We start from the raw sequence: 17,877 nt of genomic DNA, 5'->3' as shown, positions 1-17,877 counted from the left end.
CCCTTGACCTTCCCTGCTCCAGGAATAACGACTCCAGATGTCTGCAGTCCTTTTGTGTGACGGATGGTCCCAATCTTCATTACTGTTCTGTTCAATTTCAGCCACACCCTCTCGAATATCTTGAACTCTTTCTTCTCGCCCGCTGCTAAGGATTCAATGCATCACTCCAGCTGAGGCCTGACATTCAGGAATCACTTTTTTTGTTTTCTCAAAGAGTCTGCTTTTTTGATTAGTTACCACATGGTCCCTGTTTCCCTTCTTGACGATCTTCTCAACTTGCCTTGGCACCTTTTTATTAAAAGATTGGTGTGCGTGGGCTCCCAGGTGTGCCTGTTCCTCCCGTCCAATTCAGAATTGCTCTCAATAAGTCCATGTTGCGCAGTAAGGATGCCTTTCGCCTTGTCTGAAATGCTCCGTGGGATATGGCAGCAGAGCATTTGACGGCAAACAAAAAAATTTGGATGTACCTTGAGAGTTGGAATTTTTCTCATTCTCCCCAACTGGGTTCAATGGCCTACTTTGGCTGCAATGTCAGATGGCCTTATTATCGATTTAAGGGAAGCCAGGATTATGTGGAAAATGGAGTTGAGGATGGGCGGAATGGTCTACATCTGCCCCTCTGTCTTATGGTCTTAATCTATGCATGTTCTTTAAGTTGTCCTTTAGGGCTGACATCATACATTCAAGGGGTCATGTTTGAGTGACTGCTTTCTGTTTGACTGGAGACTTGATTAATCTCATCCTGACACAATATTCATGCTCTGGGTCTCCCTCGCGCTCTCTCTGGATGCCAGATGTTCATAAATTTATGCCAATGGCTTTACTGTGCACCCTGGGTAATTTATTGGCCAAAGCTCCTTGCACTCTGCTGAATGATTACCTTCGGAGAGTGCATTTGGGAGCAGGTGGGTGATCCTGCTGTTGAATGGACCTTGCTTTCTGGGAATTTCACAGGCCCTGCACCCTCCCTTATGCACCTCACCCACCAACCCTTTCTTTTCTCTCTCTCTTTCCTCCCCTCCCCCTCCCCGCCCCCCCCACTCCCCCTCCCCGCCCCCCTCTCAAATTTCATCACCATCCAGGCTGTGGAGGCAGTGAATTCAAAATCTCGGAATGACTTGTTTGGGATTTGAGAGTGAACCCAGGAACACACATGACTGCGTGGTTTGATCTTCTGAGGGTTGGAGGGTTTGAGCTATAGGGAGAGGTTGAATAGGCTGGGGCTGTTTTCCCCAGAGCATTGGAGGTTGAGGGGTGACCTTTATAGAGGTTTAGAAAATCATGAGTGGCATGAATAGGGTAATTAGACAAAGTCTTTTCCTCAGGATAGAGCTGTCCAAATCTAGAGGGCATGGTTTAGGGTGAGAGGGGAAAGATTTAAAAGGGACCTACAGGAGAACTTTTTCACACAGAGGGAGTGCGTGTATGGAATGAGCTGCCAGAGGAAGTGGTGGAGGCTGGTACAATTACAACATTTAAAAGGCATCGGGATGGGTACATGAATAGGAAGGGTTTAGAGGAATATGGGCCAAGTGCTGGCAAATGGGACTACTTTGGATTGGGATATATTGAAAAAGGAGGTAAAAACAATGACTGCAGATGCTGGAAACCAGATTCTGGATCAGTGGTGCTGGAAGAGCACAGCAGTTCAGGCAGCATCCAAGGAGCAGTAAAATCAACGTTTCGGGCAAAAGCACTTCATCAGGAATGATATATTGAAAAATATCCATATTACAGAGAAGGAAGTGCTGGATGTCTTAAAATGCATAAAGGTGGATAAATCCCCAGGACCTGATCATATGTACCCTAGAACTCTGTGGGAAGCTAGTGAAGTGATTGCTGGGCCCCTTGCTGAGATATTTGTGTCATCGATTGCCACGGGTGAGGTGATGGAAGACTGGAGGTTGGCTAATGTGGTACCACTGTTTTAAGAAGGGTGGTAAGGATAAGCCAGGGAACTACAGACCAGTGAACCTGACTTCGGTGGTGGGCAAATTGTTGGAGGGAATCCAGAGGGACAGGATGTACTTGTATTTGGAAAGGCAAGGACTGATTCGGGATAGTCAACATGGCTTTGTGTGTGGGAAATCACGTCTCACTAACTTGATTGGGTTTTTTTGAAGAAGTAACAAAGAGGATTGATGAGGGCAGGGCTGTGGTCGTGATCTGTGTGGACTTCAGCAAGGCGTTCAACAAGATACCTCATGGTAGACTGGTTAACAAGGTTAGATCACATGGAATACAGGGAGAGCTTGCCATTTGGATACAGAACTGGCTCAAAGTTAGAAGACAGAGGGTAGTGGTGGAGCGTTGTTTTTCAGACTGGAGGCCTGTGACCAGTGGAGTGCCACAAGGTTCAGTGTTGTGTCTGCTGCATTTCATAATTTAAATAAATGATTTGGATGTGAACATAGGAGGAATGGTTAGTAAGTTTGCAGATGACACCAAAATTGGAGGTGTAGTGGACAGCAAAGGAGGTTACCTCCAAGTACAATGGGATCTTGATCAGATTGGCTAGTGGGCTGAGGAGTGGTAGATGGAGTTTAATTTCAATAAATGTGAGGTGCAGGATTTTGAAAAGGCAAATCACGACAGGGTTTATACCTTCATGGTAATGTCCGAGGGAGTGTTGCTGAACAAAGATACCTTGGAGTGCAAGTTCATAGTTCCTTGAAAGTGGAGTCGCAGGTAGACAACAGGTGCAGCAGTAGGCCATTTTGCCCTTCGAACCTGCACCACCATTCATTATGATCATGGCTGATCATCCTCAATCAGTATCCTGTTCCTATCTTATCCCCATTACCCTTGATTCCACTATCCTTAAGAGCTCTATCCAACTCTTTCTTGAAAGTATCCAGAGACTTGGCCTCCACAGCCTTCTGGTGCAGAGCATTCCATACACCCACCACTCTCTGGGTGAAGAAGTTTCGCCTTAGCTCTGTTCTAAGTGGCCTACCCATTGTCTTTAAACTGTGTCCTCTGGTTCGGGACTCACCCATCAGCAGAAACATGCTTCCTGCCTCCAGGATGTCCAATCCTTTAATAAGCTTAAACGTCTCAATCAGATCCCCTCTCAGTCTTCTAAACTCAAGTGTATGCAAGCCCAGTCGCTCCAATCTTTCAGCATAAGGTAGTCCCACCATTCCAGGAATTGACCTCATAGATAGGATAGTGAAGGAGGAGTTTGGTATGCTTACCTTTATTGGTCAGAGTATTGGGAGGTCATGTTGTGGCTGTACGGGACGTTGGTTAGGTGACTTTTGGAAAATTGTGTGCAATTCTGGTCTTCTTTCGGGGAAAGATGTTATGAAACTTGAATGGGTTCAGAAAAGATGTACAAGGATGTTGCCAGGGTTGCAGGATTTGAGCTATAGGGAGAGGCTGAATAGGCTGGGGCTGTTTTCCCTGGACCCTCAGGGGCTGAGGCGTGAATGTATAGAAGTTTATAAAATCGTGAGGAGCATGGATAGGGTACATTTCCCTGGGTTGGGGGAATCCAGAACTAGAGGGCATAGGTTTAGTATGAGAGGGGAAAGATTTAAAAGGGACCTAAGGGGCAGCTTTTTCACGCCGAGGGTGGTGCATGTATGGAACACGCTCCCAGCGGAAGTGGTGGAGGCTGGTATAATTGCAATGTTTAAAAGGCATCTGGATGGGTATATGAATAGGAAGGGTTTAAAGGGATATGGGCCAATTGCTGACAAATGGGACAAGATTAATTTAGGGTATCTGGTTGGAATGGACAAGTTGGACCGAAGGGTCTGTTTCCGTGCTGTATATTTCTGACTCTATGACCATCTGTGTGGAGTTTGCAAATTCTCCCCATGTCTGTGTGGGTTTCCTCTCACAGTTTAAAGTTGTGCAGGTTAGGTGGGTTGTCCATGCGAAATTGCCCATCATGTGCAGGTTGGGTGGTTAAACATGGGAAATACAGGGTTACAAGGATCGGATGGAGGGGAGTGGGTCTGGCTGGGAACCCTTTGAGTGTCTGGATAGACTCGATGGACCAAATGGCCTGTCCCCACGCTGTAAGGCTTGTTTGATTCTATGAATCTTGTCAATGGTTGTTCTTTCTGGACTGTGGTGAAATCTGAAGGTATGTGTGGTGAAAAGGGAGTGGAAGAACTTACTTATTAAATACGAGATCTGAAGTTTTTTTTTGAAATGAGATCTCCCTCATTGCAGCCTTTGCGTTTTTCTGTTCTAAACGCGATAGTTTGTAGTCACAACCCTGAATCTGACCCTTTTTTTTTGTGTTTGAAGATTACACTTGAAACACGTTCCTGCAATGTCTCTGTCTCTGTGCCAGGAGGGCTGGGTTAAGTCCCATCTGCTCCAGAGGTGCGTAATAACATCTCTGAATGGTTTGAAGCTATACAAAAAAACCTCACTGTACATGTTAAATGGTTGTGCTTATCACCTGCGTTTGAACTTTGCAATGGGGTTGTGTTCCCTGGAACTGCAATGACTTTTTCTTTTCATCCCGGGTATTCCTGGACCCTGTGATAGGGTTGGGACCAGGGTTAGATTCTCATAGGAGAAAGTGAGGACTGCAGGTGCTGGAGACCCGAGCTGAAAATGTGTTGCTGGAAAAGCGCAGCAGGTCAGGCAGCATCCAAGGAGCAGGAGAATCGACGTTTCGAGCATGAGCCCTTCTTCAGAAATCCTAGAGGAATCATAGATTCTCATAGAGGAGAGTGAGGTGATCACCTGTGAACAGAGAGCCGTTTCCTCACTCAGGCCTACCTCTGTTAGGCCTGATGTGCTCTGCTGTCCTGGGCAGCTGCAGTTTGGGGTGTTGTGCTTTCACCTTGTACATACCTGAGGAGGAGATGTTTATGTTGGCTCTTTAACACAAGTATTGGCAGTGAGGAGTTTCCTGGGTCGTTACTATCAGAGACATTTCCGTTCAAGCGAAGCACTTCAGTGAGAGTCAGAGAGGTGTACAGCACGGAAAGAGACCCTTCTGTCCAACTCGTCCATGCCGATCAGAAATCCAAACCTAATCTAGTCCTATTTGCCAGCACTTGGTCCATATCCTTTCTATTCATATACCCATCCAGATGCCTTTAAATGTTGCAATTGTACCAGCCGCCTCCACTTCCTCTGGCAGCTTATTCCATACGCATACCACCCTCTGCATGAAAAAGTTGCCCCTTAGGTCCCTTTTTTAAAATCTTTCCCCTCTCATCCTAAACCTGTGTTCTGGATTCCCCCCATCCTCAGGAAAAGACCTTGTTTGTCCACCCTATTCATGCCCCTCATGATTTTATAAACCTCTATAAGATCATCCCTCAGCCTCCGATACTCCAGGGAAAACAGCCCCAGCCTATTCAGTCTCTTCCTGTAGCTCAAATCTTCCAACCCTGGCAACATCCTTGTAAATCTGAGCCCTTTCAAGTTTGATAACATTGCCATCATGTGCTCATAGACAGGAAATGGAGTGAGGAGGAGGGAACCCTCTGTCTAACAGGTCATGGAGATTGTAAATAATATTGGGGTTGTTAGAAATGCAGGGAGTAATGTAACTGTAGGGAAGAATTAGTTTAGTTTGCTCCTTGTACAAGAGTGAATAGTCAGCTGTTGTAGTCCATTCGAGTTGTGAATACTCTGTTTTGATTTGGTGAGTATGGCCATTGGATTTGAATTAAATTGAATTGAATTTATCGTCCCATATACTGAGGCACACTGAAAAACTGTGTCTTGTGAGCAATACAGGCAGCTCGCAGAGTTAAGTAACAAAGATAAGTAAATAATAGATAAACAGCGGCAAAAACAAAAACACTGATACAGGTGAGTGTTAAGAGTTTGTGAGTCCATTCAGTATCTAACAACAGTCGGGTAGAAACTGTTTTGAAACTGGCCGGTGTGTGTGTTCAGGCTTCTGTACCTTCTCCCCGATGGTAGAGGTTGTAGAAAAACATTGCCAGGGTGGGATGGAGCTTTGAGAATGCTGGCCGCCTTTTCTTGACAGCGGGGCCTGGTAGATGGATTCTAGAGATGGGAGGTTGGCCTTTGTGATTGTCCGGGCCATGTTCACCACTCTCTGTAACCGTCTCCGATCTTGAATGGTACAGTCGCCATCCCAGGTGGTGATACACCCAGACAGAATGCTCTCTATGGCGCACCTATAAAAGTTGGCAAGGGTATTCACCATCATGCCAAATTTCCTCAGCTGCTTGAGGAAGAGGAGACGTTGTTGGGCCTTTGTAACCAGTGCGTCCGCATGAAGAGTCCAAGAAAGCTTATTGTGGATGACCACTCCCAGGAGCTTGACACTCTCCACTCGTTCCACTCTCCTCACTGTTAACGTGCGGGGCGGGGGTGGGGTGGGTGGCATGAGTAACATCCCAGCAAAAGTCAGCAATGAGGCATTGAGAGCTAGGTTGTTCACAGCAGAGATGTCAAGTTTTGGAATCACAAGTGCAAGTGAACAGGAACTCTTTCTGTGTAATTTCTGTGCTTTCCACTGGCGAGTGAAGTGTTAAAGGCAGACAGGAAGCCCGGAAGCTTCTGTAAACGTTCAGCTTGTTGGATTATCCTGTTGTGATTATGGGGGTTGGTGTCTGTCAAGATTAGAGTGTCCTGGTGTTGACAGACCTGTTGGGAAACCTGTTGGCCAAGGAACAGGCCCAGAATCAGTGTTTACTCATGGACAGGTTTCCACTCAATGACATTGACTTTTCGAGTAATGACCTGGCTCCTAATCTCTCTGTAAAACTCCTCTGTGCTGGTGTTCTTATTTTGATAATTGACCGACTGATCATTAACTACTTTGGAAATGGGTTCACTTTTTTTTTGAAACATGACAGCATTGGCCTGTATAGTGTGGCCTGTCAGTGAGGCTGGGAATCTGTGGATTAGCTGAGCTGCCTGAGAAGGTAGCAGTGCTCTTTTCTGACATGCAGTTTGAAGGCAAGCATTCTGTTAGGCCCCAGTGCTGTGTTCTGGTACTTTAGCCTCTTAGCACATGTTAATTTGAAGCACTGAAACTTTATAGCATGGAAGGTGACTGTTCAGCCCATTGTATCCGTGCGAACCTTCTGTAGGCCTGTAGTTACACCATTTCAAGTGTGTGTCCAAAGTACTGCTTGTGCTGCCCCTTAAGTAGTGAGTTCCAGATCCCTATCTCCCTCTGTTTGAAAACAAATTCCATAATTCCCTTTAATCCTTTTTACTAATTACTTTTAAATCTGTTCCCTTGGTTAATGATCTCTGCGCTAAAGGAAATAATTCTTCCACCATACTCTAATCAGGCCACTCCATTTTATACAGTATGCCTCCATTAAATCTCCCACCAGTTCCAAATGAAAGCACACCCTGGTTTATTTTCATTTTCTCTTCGAATTACAGAATCCCTACAGTGTAGGGAAACAGGCCACTCAGCCCACTGAGTCCATGCCAGCCCTCCAAAGGGCAGCCCACCAGATGCACCCCATCCCCGTAACCCTGCATTTCCCATGGTTAACCCACCTAGCCTGCACGTCCCTGGACACTGAGAAATTTTAGCATGGTCAATCACCTAACCTGCACGTCATAGAGATGTACAGCACGGAAACAGACCCTTTGGTCCAACTCGTCCATGCCGACCAGATATCCCAACCCAATCTAGTCCCAACTGCTAGCACTTGGCCCAAACCTTTCCTCTTCATATACCCATCCAAATGCCTCTTAAATGTTGCAATTGTACCAGCCTCTGCCACTTCCTCTGGCAGCTCATTCCATACACATACGCCCTCTGCATGAAAATTTGCCCCATAGGTCTCTTTTATATCTTTCTCCTCTTCCCCTAAACCTATTGTTGGGCCGAAGGGCCTGTTTCCACACTAAGTCTAATCTAAAAAAAAATCTAATCTATGTACTCTAGTTCTGGACTCCCTGACCCCAGGGAAAAGACTTTGTCTATTTATCCTATCAATGTCCCTCATAATTTTGTAAACCTCTATAAGGTCACCCCTCAGCCTCTGACGCTTCAGGGAAAACAGCCCCAGCCTATTCAGCATCTCCCTATAGCTCAAACCCACCAACCCTGGCAACATCCTGGTAAATCTTTTCTGAATCCTTTCATGTTTCGCAGTACCCTTCCGAAGGGTCTTTGGATTTTGAAGGGGGGTGGGGGAGGCATTGAACCCAGTCCCTGATGTTGGGAGGCGGCCATGCTAACCACTGAGCCACTTGTTAGCTGAATGCCCCATTCCTGGCCACGCCCTCTGAACTCTATACTGCTCCCTTTCCACATGACTCCTGTCTTGTAACAGGTTGTTAGAATGCTGCTCCATACTCTGGCTGAGTTACGTTACAACAACTGCTTGGGCAAAGCCTTGAACATAATAGAACGTGCCAAAGTGCTTCACAAGAGCATCAAATAAGCATGGCACAGAATCACATGGGTAAGGGTGACCAACAGGAGGTCAGTTTGAGTGAGGGTCTTGATGGTCTAAAGCGAGGCTGAGGGGTTTAGAAGTCGGTTTTGTAGCTTGGAGGTCCAATAAAACAAGGGATGCTCAAGGTGGGGCCCAGTGTCAGGTGGGGGCAGCTGTCACAAAGGCTTTGAGGTGATTACAGAGTTTAGCGTGGGGCAAAGTAGCAGAAACATCTGAGAAGCCAGGGTAAGGATCTCAAAATTGAGATGTCGCTTGATTTGGGACCCCAAGCAAGTCCAAGAACGTGCACGTCGGGGACACTGGGAGTTTTGGGAGAGGTAGCTGAGCTCTGAATGACCTTCAGTTTCTGGAGGATAGAATGTGGCAGAGCAGCTGGGAATATGTCGGGATAGAGGTGGCGAAAGGGCTTCTTCCCAAGAGATGCTGGAATGATCTGCTTGATTGGCTTGTGATTTCCTGCGTCACAACGCTGAGTTGAATAAAAGCAACTACCAGAAGGACGTGGGTGCTGTGGAAAGGGTGTGGAACACATTCCCCAGGGTATTGCTTGGCCTGGAGGGTTTCGGTTATGAGAAGAGGTTGGATAAACTTGGGGAGCTGAGGGGCGACCTGATAGATGTCTATAAAGTTATGAGAGGCGCAGATAGGAGTGGATAGTCAGAGGCCAATTCCCCAGGGTGAAAAAGTCAGCGGCGAGAGGGGGAAGGTTTGGGGGGGGGGGGGGGGGGGGGGGGGGGGGGGGGGAGTGCGGGAGACGTGTTTCACCCAGAAGGTGGTGGGTGCCTGGAACACGGTGCAAGTGACGGTGGTGGAAGCAGGCACAATAGCCATGTTTAAGGTATATCTTGATAGACACGTGAACGGGAGGCAAACTGAGAGATGGAAACTGGGTAAGGGCAATAATTAGCAGGTCTCAATACAGATTAGGAATTGGTGCAGGCTTCATGGGCCGAAGGGCCTGCTCCTGTGCTGTTTTTTGAATTGTAACATCATCATCATCACCCCAACCGCAGGATTGCAGAATTAACTCCGAGAATCTGAAGTGTAATAGATGCAGGAATGAAGCGTTAATTCTCATATATCTGTCTGTTTCTGTAATGTCAGTTTTTGACCCGGTTAAAATTTTTTTTTCTCTTATTTCCTGTCCTGCTTTCGTTCAGGTATTGGGACCGGAATTCCATTTATAGGCAACAGGACAATTATTGGGAAATGTGTATGCGAATACAATTTTTAGTTAATCTTTTATGTCATTAATAATTGATGCTAGATCAATTGTTAGTTCTGGAACAGATTTTGGGGTAATATGGGGCTATGGTCAATACATAGTGTTAAGTTGCTGATCAGCCATGATCCAGTAAAATGGTGGGATCAGCTTGAGGGGCGGAATGGTCTTTTCCTTCTTCTCCCAGCAATTTGTTCAAGCTCTGATAGAAGTCTGATTTAAATGAGTGAGAAAATTCTATTGACAGGGGTGGCACGCTGGCTCGGTGGTTAACACTGCTGCCTCACAGCGCCAGGGACCTGGGTTCAATTCCAGCCTCTGGCGACTGTGTCTGTGTCGAGTTTGTACATTCTCCCCGTGTCTGCGTGGGTTTCCTCCCACAATCCAAAGATGTGCAGGTTAGGATGAAGTGGCCATGATAAATTGCCCACAGTGTTCAGGGATGTTTAGGTTAGGTGCATTAGTCAGAGGTAAATAGGGTTGGGGAATAGGTCTGTATGGGTTACTATTCAGAGGGTCAGTGTGGACTTGTTGGGCCAAAGGGCCTGCTTCCACACTGTAGGGATTGTATTCTGACCACCCTGCCTGGTGGTCAAGGCGTATACAGTTTATCAATGCATAGCAAGATCTCACTGGATAATATTGTTGATTTAATTCTATGTTTATTGAGAAAGATTGTCAAGAATCACTGCTGCTCCTTATCTTTTCTTCCTGAATTCCTATGTATTCAATTGTAGGTGGTTAGTGGTGTGAATAAACTTCAAGATATCTGTCTCAACAGGAACCCAGTCTTTGTGGTGCATGCGCATCATATTGGCAGTGGGTATTTGTCTCAAGAAACCTTGTTGGATCATTTAAGTTTAATCTTGTGGTAGCTCAGAAACCCTACTGGTCAGAGTTTGAAATTGGAATTGCTGGATGTTTTTTAGGGCTCTGGGTTTCCCTGAAGGTTGACAGATGTTCCATAAGGAGTTAGGTGGGACGGTTGTAGCATGTCTTAAGAGGAGGGAGTGCCTGTCAGATCGGTGGCTGATCATATAGCTGCAGCTGGCCAAGTGTCTGACAGGACTGGGTTAACTCACTAATGGAGCAGCTTGTTTCTTTTATTCTGGAATGGCTTGTGGCAGTAGGCACTGGCGAGGGGTTGAATCAGCAAGGGAAATCTTCACAGCCGCAGCTGCTGGTAATCCCAGCCCCACCGAGATCTGAAGTGACAGCTAGCTGCTGTGAACGCGAACTGATTTCACAGCTTCCTCCACTTTGGCTTTTCCCCAGGCAACTTTCTCCTTCGCTTCCCCCCACCACCACCCCCCACCCCCAGGGGTGGGTGTTCCACATCATGGATGCTACACTATTCTGCCTGATTGTGTCTGTGTCTGTGTCTGTGTCTGTGTGAGACAGGGAGATAGAGAGAGAGAGCCCAATGACTGAGTCAGAAGGCTGACCTGCCCTCTCCCCCTGCCGTAAAACAGTCTGCCCTCTGTTTGGAGGATCTGGATAGATTAGGGTCTGCCAAACCAGCTCAAAGAGAGGGAAATACCTTGAATTTCTCTCTCCACCTCCGTTCTCAAAATACTTTGCCACCAAATGTGAGGTGTAGTCAGTGTTGAAGTGAAGGAAACACAGCAGTTTGGCACACAGCAAGATTCCATGGCGTGTTATGATCAGACCAGCATCTGTTTGCCGTGAGGTTTATTTGGAGTGATGGTGATTGGATGGACATTTCTCTTTGGGACTTCTGGACCCACTTGAGAGCAGAGTAGGGACTTGTGTTTCGAATCTTTTGGTCTTGTGTTTTTCTGGAGTACTGCATACAGCTTTGATCCATTGTTTCAGCCCCCTATTTTTGGATAAGGATGCAGTTACACTCGAACAGAGAAGGCTCACTTGAGTCATTCCTGGTCTTTTTGTTTTTCTTAACTATTCATTCAGTGGGTGAGGGTGTCACTGGCCAGGCCCAGCATTTATTCCCTATCCCTAATTATCCAGAGGACAGTCAGAGTCAGCCACATTACTGTGGGTCTGGAGTCACATGTAGACCACCTAAGGATGGCAGCTTCCTTCTTTAAAGGACATTAGTAAACAGATGGTTTTTCTGACAATCGGCAATGACTTCATGGTTGTCATTAGACTCTTAATTCCAGACTTTCTTACTGAACTGAAATTCCATCCGGGTCCCTAGAATATGACCTTGGTCTCTGGATTAACAATTTAGTGACAATGCCACTAGGCCATCACCTCTCCTATGGGTCTGGGCCTATATCTGAGCACGCTCAGTCTGTAGCTGGGCAAGGGCTGAGCGCGCTCAGTCTGTATCTGTCAGAGTTGAGAAGAACTGAGAGCTTGATCCTATCAAGACAAGATCCTGAGGGGAATTGACAGCAAGAATAGTTTGGGCAATCTCACCTCATGGGAAAGACTACAATCTGGGAACACCATTCTAAAGTTAATCAGTCTACACTTTCAGATGGAATTGAGGAGACTTTTTTGTTATTATGAGGTGGATGGTTAGTGTGTGGAATTCTGTTCCTCAGCACTGGCGGCTGAGTCACACTGTGTGTTACTGCGTAGATCCCATTCTCAGCATGGGGTACATGACTAAGGCAATTAGATGAAGTTGCACAAGGTATAAAGGTACCCAACTCCCCTTCAGTTACACGCTGCATTATGGAGTGTGTTTAGTCAGTCAGTTGTACGTATCTAAAGTGCAGTAACATCAATCAGCCCAGAACCCAGACTAGATACAGTGTAAATGGTGAGTGTTAATAACTTTCAAGACCTCAGGATTCTTACTGAGTCAGACTTCGTGACATGTGTAACATGGGGATATCGTACCAGCAGTGGGATTTGTCCTGATGAACTGCTAGGTCATTAAATTTATGCAGGGCAGCATTTGGATGTTGATGGAGCAGAGAGTCAGGGTTATAAGGGAGTAACAAGGGAGCTTGAGTCTCGGTGCGTCATGGTGTTGTGGAATGGTGGGGGCCCCAATGCTGAGAGCTGGAATCTCCGGCAGTGCTGTACTCCCTCAGTCCTGCACTGGTGAGTCAGTCTGGGTTACCTGCTTATGTTCCTGGAGTGGGGACCTGAACCTGCAACCTTGGGTGTGAGGGTGCTGCCCACTGAGTGAAATGATTTTCCTTGTCTGTGTCAGTCTTGAGTCTTGTTAACTGGAGTCTCTCAGGCATGTCCTGTAGAATGGCGTAGCGCAGGAGGAGTCTGTTTGGTCCGTTGTCTCTGTGTCAACCCCAGCAGGAGTATGTCATTCACCCCATTCTCCTCTCCCCCTGTTGCTGTGTACGTATTGTGCTTCCATTTTTTAAAATAAAAACTCCTTTCTAGAAAGTAATTGTGAAGCTGTTTCTGCCATCACCCTTTCAGCTAACGCATTGCAGATTGTTAAAGTTTGCTGAGTTTTATTTTTAAATTTGATTTTGCAATGCGCTCTCTTTTGCCTCTATTAATGCTGCTCGACAATCATCTGAGGGGTGATGTTCCCTTTCAGTCATGGCCTACTGATCCGTGAGCACGTTAAATCTTCTCTGTGTGTCTGTCTCTCTGTCTGTCTCTCTGTCTGTCTCTCTCACCTGTCCCCCAACCCCCACCCTTGTTTGTGCTCTCCTTTTTAAACCCAGCAATGCCTTGTGCTTTGCCAGGTTAATCTTTGCTGTGATTGACATCTGATCTCGCACCACCTTGACTGTTGACCAACCATTCTGGCACTCGTTCCTCACTAGCCTGGCACTTGGAAGGACATGTATTTCTATAGCGCTTATCCTGTTTCCTGCAATGTTCCTGAGAGCTTCCCATTGGCTGTTGCTGTCGTCAAATGGTTTATACACAGCAAGATCCCACTTTGGGAAACTGAAGACCAGATTATGGTCTGACTGTAAGCCATCAAGCACTGTAGCCTATTTCCTGCTCCCAGCTTTATGTTTAGTAAGATACTGAGGAGATAATCTCTCTCATTACTGGTTGAGTGACCAAGGTTGACGAGGACTAATTTTCCGTCTTGTGTGCTTGAGATATTTAACAATTTGAGGTTTGCTGTGCATGTTCACTGGTCCCTTTAAGACCCACGAAACTGTGAGCAGATCTTAAAGGGACTGCACAGGATGACAAACCAGCCATTGAAGCATTTAGAACTCCCCTTCCTGCTTCTCTTCAAATCGGGCTTGAGAGTTCAGTTCATTTCATTCCATGTCTGCAAGCAAATGAGACTTGGGGTTTTTAATTTTGATGTTCCATTGTGAACACAGCCCAGTCCATCACCTGAGCCAATGTTCCATCCATTGACTCCGTCTATATTTCCCGCTGCCTCAGACAGTATTAACAAAGACTACCCCCACCCTGGTTATAATCGCTTAGTCATTAGAGTCATTGCGATGTACAGCATGGAAACAGACCCTTTGGTCCAACATGTCCATGCTGACCAGAAAGCCTCCAATCTTCCAGAGGATACAAAAGTTTAAACATACGTAACGATAGATCCAAGAACCGCTTCTTCCCTGCTTATTGTTAGACTTCTGAATGTGTATCTCAAATTTCAAATCTATTGTTGATCCTGCTTTTTACGCCCCACCTATGTAGTCATAACATTGTATTCCTCGCTCTGTATGGTATGATCTGCCTGTGTTACATGCAAAACAAAACTCGTCACTATACCTAGGTACATGTGACGATAATGAATCGAATCAAATTTGAAAGAGAATGCCTCTGACTGTGCTCTGCACTGGCTTGGTCCTGGATGAGTCTGTTAGCTGAGTTTATGCGACCAAGTCACTGGTGAGACTTGATCCCATTAAGTTGTAACTCCGGAGGTGAGTGTGCTCCCCTCTGTACCTCAGCTGATATACACTTGCGCGCACACCCCTCGGTAGGCATCCATGTCCACCAATTGGGTTCTTATTTTGGGGGGGTTGTGGTGTGGTTGGAGAGAGAGACCACAAGTTTTAAATGAAACATACTGTTGGAAAAGAGGATCTGAGAATGGGAAATCGAGGGATTTACATCTGAATTTTTTTTTGTTTGTCTCCAGAGAATGTTCCGGATGAGCTGAGGGAGCCTTTTTACACAGACCAATATGACCAGGAGCACATCAAACCGCCAGTCATCCGTCTGCTGCTTTCCTCGGACATCTACTGCCGGGTCTGCGGCCAGATCATACCGCACGATGAGGCCAGCCCACCTCAGGACAACATGGCTGTCCTCCAGGCTCTGTCACGGAAAGGACTCCAGGTGAAGGACCAGGAGGCGGTGGTGACTGAGGCTGACCTCCGCAAGAAACCCATCAAAATGGTGAGCTTCAACGGGGTGGATTTGAGCCCAGCTTGCGCCTCCCTCAGGTCAGAGTTGGGTGTTGCATTTGGCCACACTGAATTCACCATGGTCCTGTCAAAGCCATTGGTACATGGGGAGGCAGCGGTCATGTCACTGGGCTGTGGTAATCCAGAACGATTGAGGTTCATGGAACGGTGTGTGGACCCAGGCTGGCTGGTGGGATTTTGGATGTTAATTCTCTTCAGGTTGTAAGTTTGCTCGCTGAGCTGGAAGGTTTGCTCTCCGACATTTCAACACAGTGCTCGGTAACATCCATCAGTGAGCCTCTGGTGAAGCGCTGGTGTTCTGTCACGCTTTATGTTTATGTCACTTCTCTCTCTCACGGGGGCAACGTGCATTATTTATATTAGTGTCTGGGATGTGTTTTGTCTCTCATTGGAAAATGTGGAATTTGCAGAGACCTGGAAATGATGTACAGCTAATTTGTGTTCCCAATGGAGACTAAGCTTGATGTCCATGGGACATGGGCATGCTAGTGGGATACATAGGGTGAACCATTGGAGAGGGTGGGAAGGAGCGGAGCAGACCATTGGAGAGAGCGGATTAGGGAAAGTGGACCATTGGAGAGACTGGGGAGGGGTGGTAGGAGGTTTGTCGGCGGGGGGGTGGGGAGAGGAGGTTTGTCGGGGCGGACCATTGGAGAGGGTGGGGGGAGTGGATCATTGGAGAGGGTGGGGCTGGGTGTACTGTTGGAGAGGCTGGGGTAGGACAGGCTGGACCATTGGAGATGACAGGGTGGGTCAGGGCAGGGTACATCATTGGCAAGGGCGCAGCGGAGTGGGGTGGCTGTCCATTGGAGAATGTATAATTGCCAGCTGTTTGTTTTGTTGAGCCAAGGCTGTAGATTTGAACCTGTTGGGGGGAGCTATGTCTGGTCAGTGGGTTCGGGTGTGTAGCCACAATGGGCTGGTCTCTAGGCTGTGATGTGGAGGTGATTGTTGGTGAGCATGTCCATTAATGAGTCGAGCCACCTGGACTGGGAAAATGGTCAGAACGTGCCGAAAAAGATGTTCAACTAAATCTTGGCGAGTTTCTGGTTTGTGAAGATGAGTAACACTAATGTGCAGTTAACTGGTTTTCAAGTACAGAATGATGAAGTGTGGAATTTGAGAGACCAGCTGTGATGTGTGTAATAGAATTGAAGCAATTTTTGTCTTGTTTTAGCTTTCAGCTGAGTGTTAGCTGTGTAGAAGGCAATTTGTTTCACACCATTATTCAGCTAAAAATGTCAGCACCGATGGTACCAGACCCACCAGTAGTGGGTGCTTCTTGTGTGGGAATCCTGATCTAACCAGGCCCCAAGGGATCCTTCCATATCCGCCACAAATTCACCTGCACCTCCACACACATTATTTACTGCATCCGCTGCACCCGATGTGGCCTCCTCTACATTGGGAGACGGGCCGCCTACTTGCGGAACATTTCAGAGAACACCTCTGGGACACCCGGACCAACCAACCCAACCACCCCCGTGGCTCGACATTTCAACTCCCCCTCCCACTCCACCGAGGACATGCAGGTCCTTGGACTCCTCCATCGCCAGACCACAGCAACACGACGGCTGGAGGAAGAGCGCCTCATCTTCCGCCTAGGAACCCTCCAACCACAAGGGATGAACTCAGATTTCTCCAGTTTCCTCATTTCCTCTCCCCCCACCTTGTCTCAGTCCCAGCCCTCGAACTCAGCACCGCCCTCCTAACCTGCAATCTTCTTCCTGACCTCTCCGCCCCCATCCCCACTCCGGCCTATCACCCTCACCTTAACCTCCTTCCACCTATCGCATTTCCAACGCCCCTCCCCCATCCTCCCTACCTTTTATCTTAGCCTGCTTGGCACACTCTCCTCATTCCTGAAGAAGGGCTCATGCCCGAAACGTCGATTCCCTTGCTCCTTGGATGCTACCTGACCTGCTGTGCTTTTCCAGCAACACAGTTTCAGCTCTAACCTGTGTATGTCCCTAACACCTGTCACTGTAACATAGACACCAGGAGCCTGATCAAACACAACAGGGTTGGAGAATCCTGAATCAGCAGAATTAGAGTTTATTGTTGTGAGTGCTCAAGTACAGGGATACGGGAGTACAGTGACAAGTACAGTACAGTACAGTGTCACTGTACGCGGTACGAAGGACCCAAGTACAAGATCTTAAGTAAAATGTATAAAAATGAAAAAAAAACTGAGGAACCTCGATTATCCGAATATCGGATTATCCGGCGAGATTGCAAGGTCCCAATGCTTGGCTAAACTGCATTATCCGGCATTCAATTATCTGGAATGAAGTACTGCCTGCCCGTGTTCTTCGGATAATCGAGGTTCCTCTAAGTGAAAAGTTGAACGTTGCAGTTCTTGTTATTGTAGTGAATAAGAAATCAAGTTAAAAGTTCCACCTTACAGAAGAGAGGCGAACCTGGAGAGGACCTTGCATTGCCAAAGTGCCTTTCATGACCTTTTCGATGTCCTGAGGTCCTTCCGATTCACGAAATAATTCCTGCAATGTCACAAGCACAGAAAGGAATTGAAGTATCACGTTGCTTCTTGTGTGAGGGTGCTACCCAGTAGGTAATCTGGCCTTGGGAATGGTGACTGAGCGCCTGGGGTAATGCCCCCTGCTGTTTGACCGAGTGCCGTAGGAGCCTTTTCCATCTGGCGGAGGGTTGGAAGGAGTGGGGAGAAGTTGTTTGGGTTGAATTGTCTGATCTGAAGGCTGATACCTCTGGCAGTGCAGCCCTCCCTCATCCCTGCACAGGAACACTTGGCTGCATGAGCTCTGTCGAGTGAGCCTTCTGCTGTCCATCTTCCCTCCCACCACCACCACCCCCCCACGTCCCCCCAGTTCATTGTGGCTACTTTCAGATGAGATGCACGAAAACTCCTCTGTTCATAACACAATCTCCATCACTTCTTTAAAGATGTTGTCAGGGTTGGAGGGTT

The 17,877-nt window shown here is 47.1% G+C and overlaps 1 protein-coding gene across 2 annotated transcripts in view; it reads left to right on the top strand.

Moving 5' to 3' along the window:
* Positions 1–17,877, top strand: part of camsap3 (calmodulin regulated spectrin-associated protein family, member 3) — a 203,445-nt gene that overhangs the window by 50,447 nt on the left and 135,121 nt on the right. The window contains exon 2 of one of the 2 annotated variants that reach the window (XM_060855234.1): positions 14,645–14,844. In XM_060855234.1, the coding sequence (XP_060711217.1) occupies positions 14,645–14,844 (200 nt within the window). Of the gene's footprint in view, positions 1–14,644; positions 14,905–17,877 lie in introns of both variants that reach the window. The other variant, XM_060855233.1, reaches the window with a different exon arrangement.

The sequence above is a fragment of the Hemiscyllium ocellatum genome, chromosome 45 (genome assembly GCF_020745735.1).
Source record: "Hemiscyllium ocellatum isolate sHemOce1 chromosome 45, sHemOce1.pat.X.cur, whole genome shotgun sequence".
Taxonomy (NCBI): Eukaryota; Metazoa; Chordata; class Chondrichthyes; order Orectolobiformes; family Hemiscylliidae; genus Hemiscyllium; species Hemiscyllium ocellatum.
This window is presented reverse-complemented; position numbering and strand designations above follow the sequence as displayed.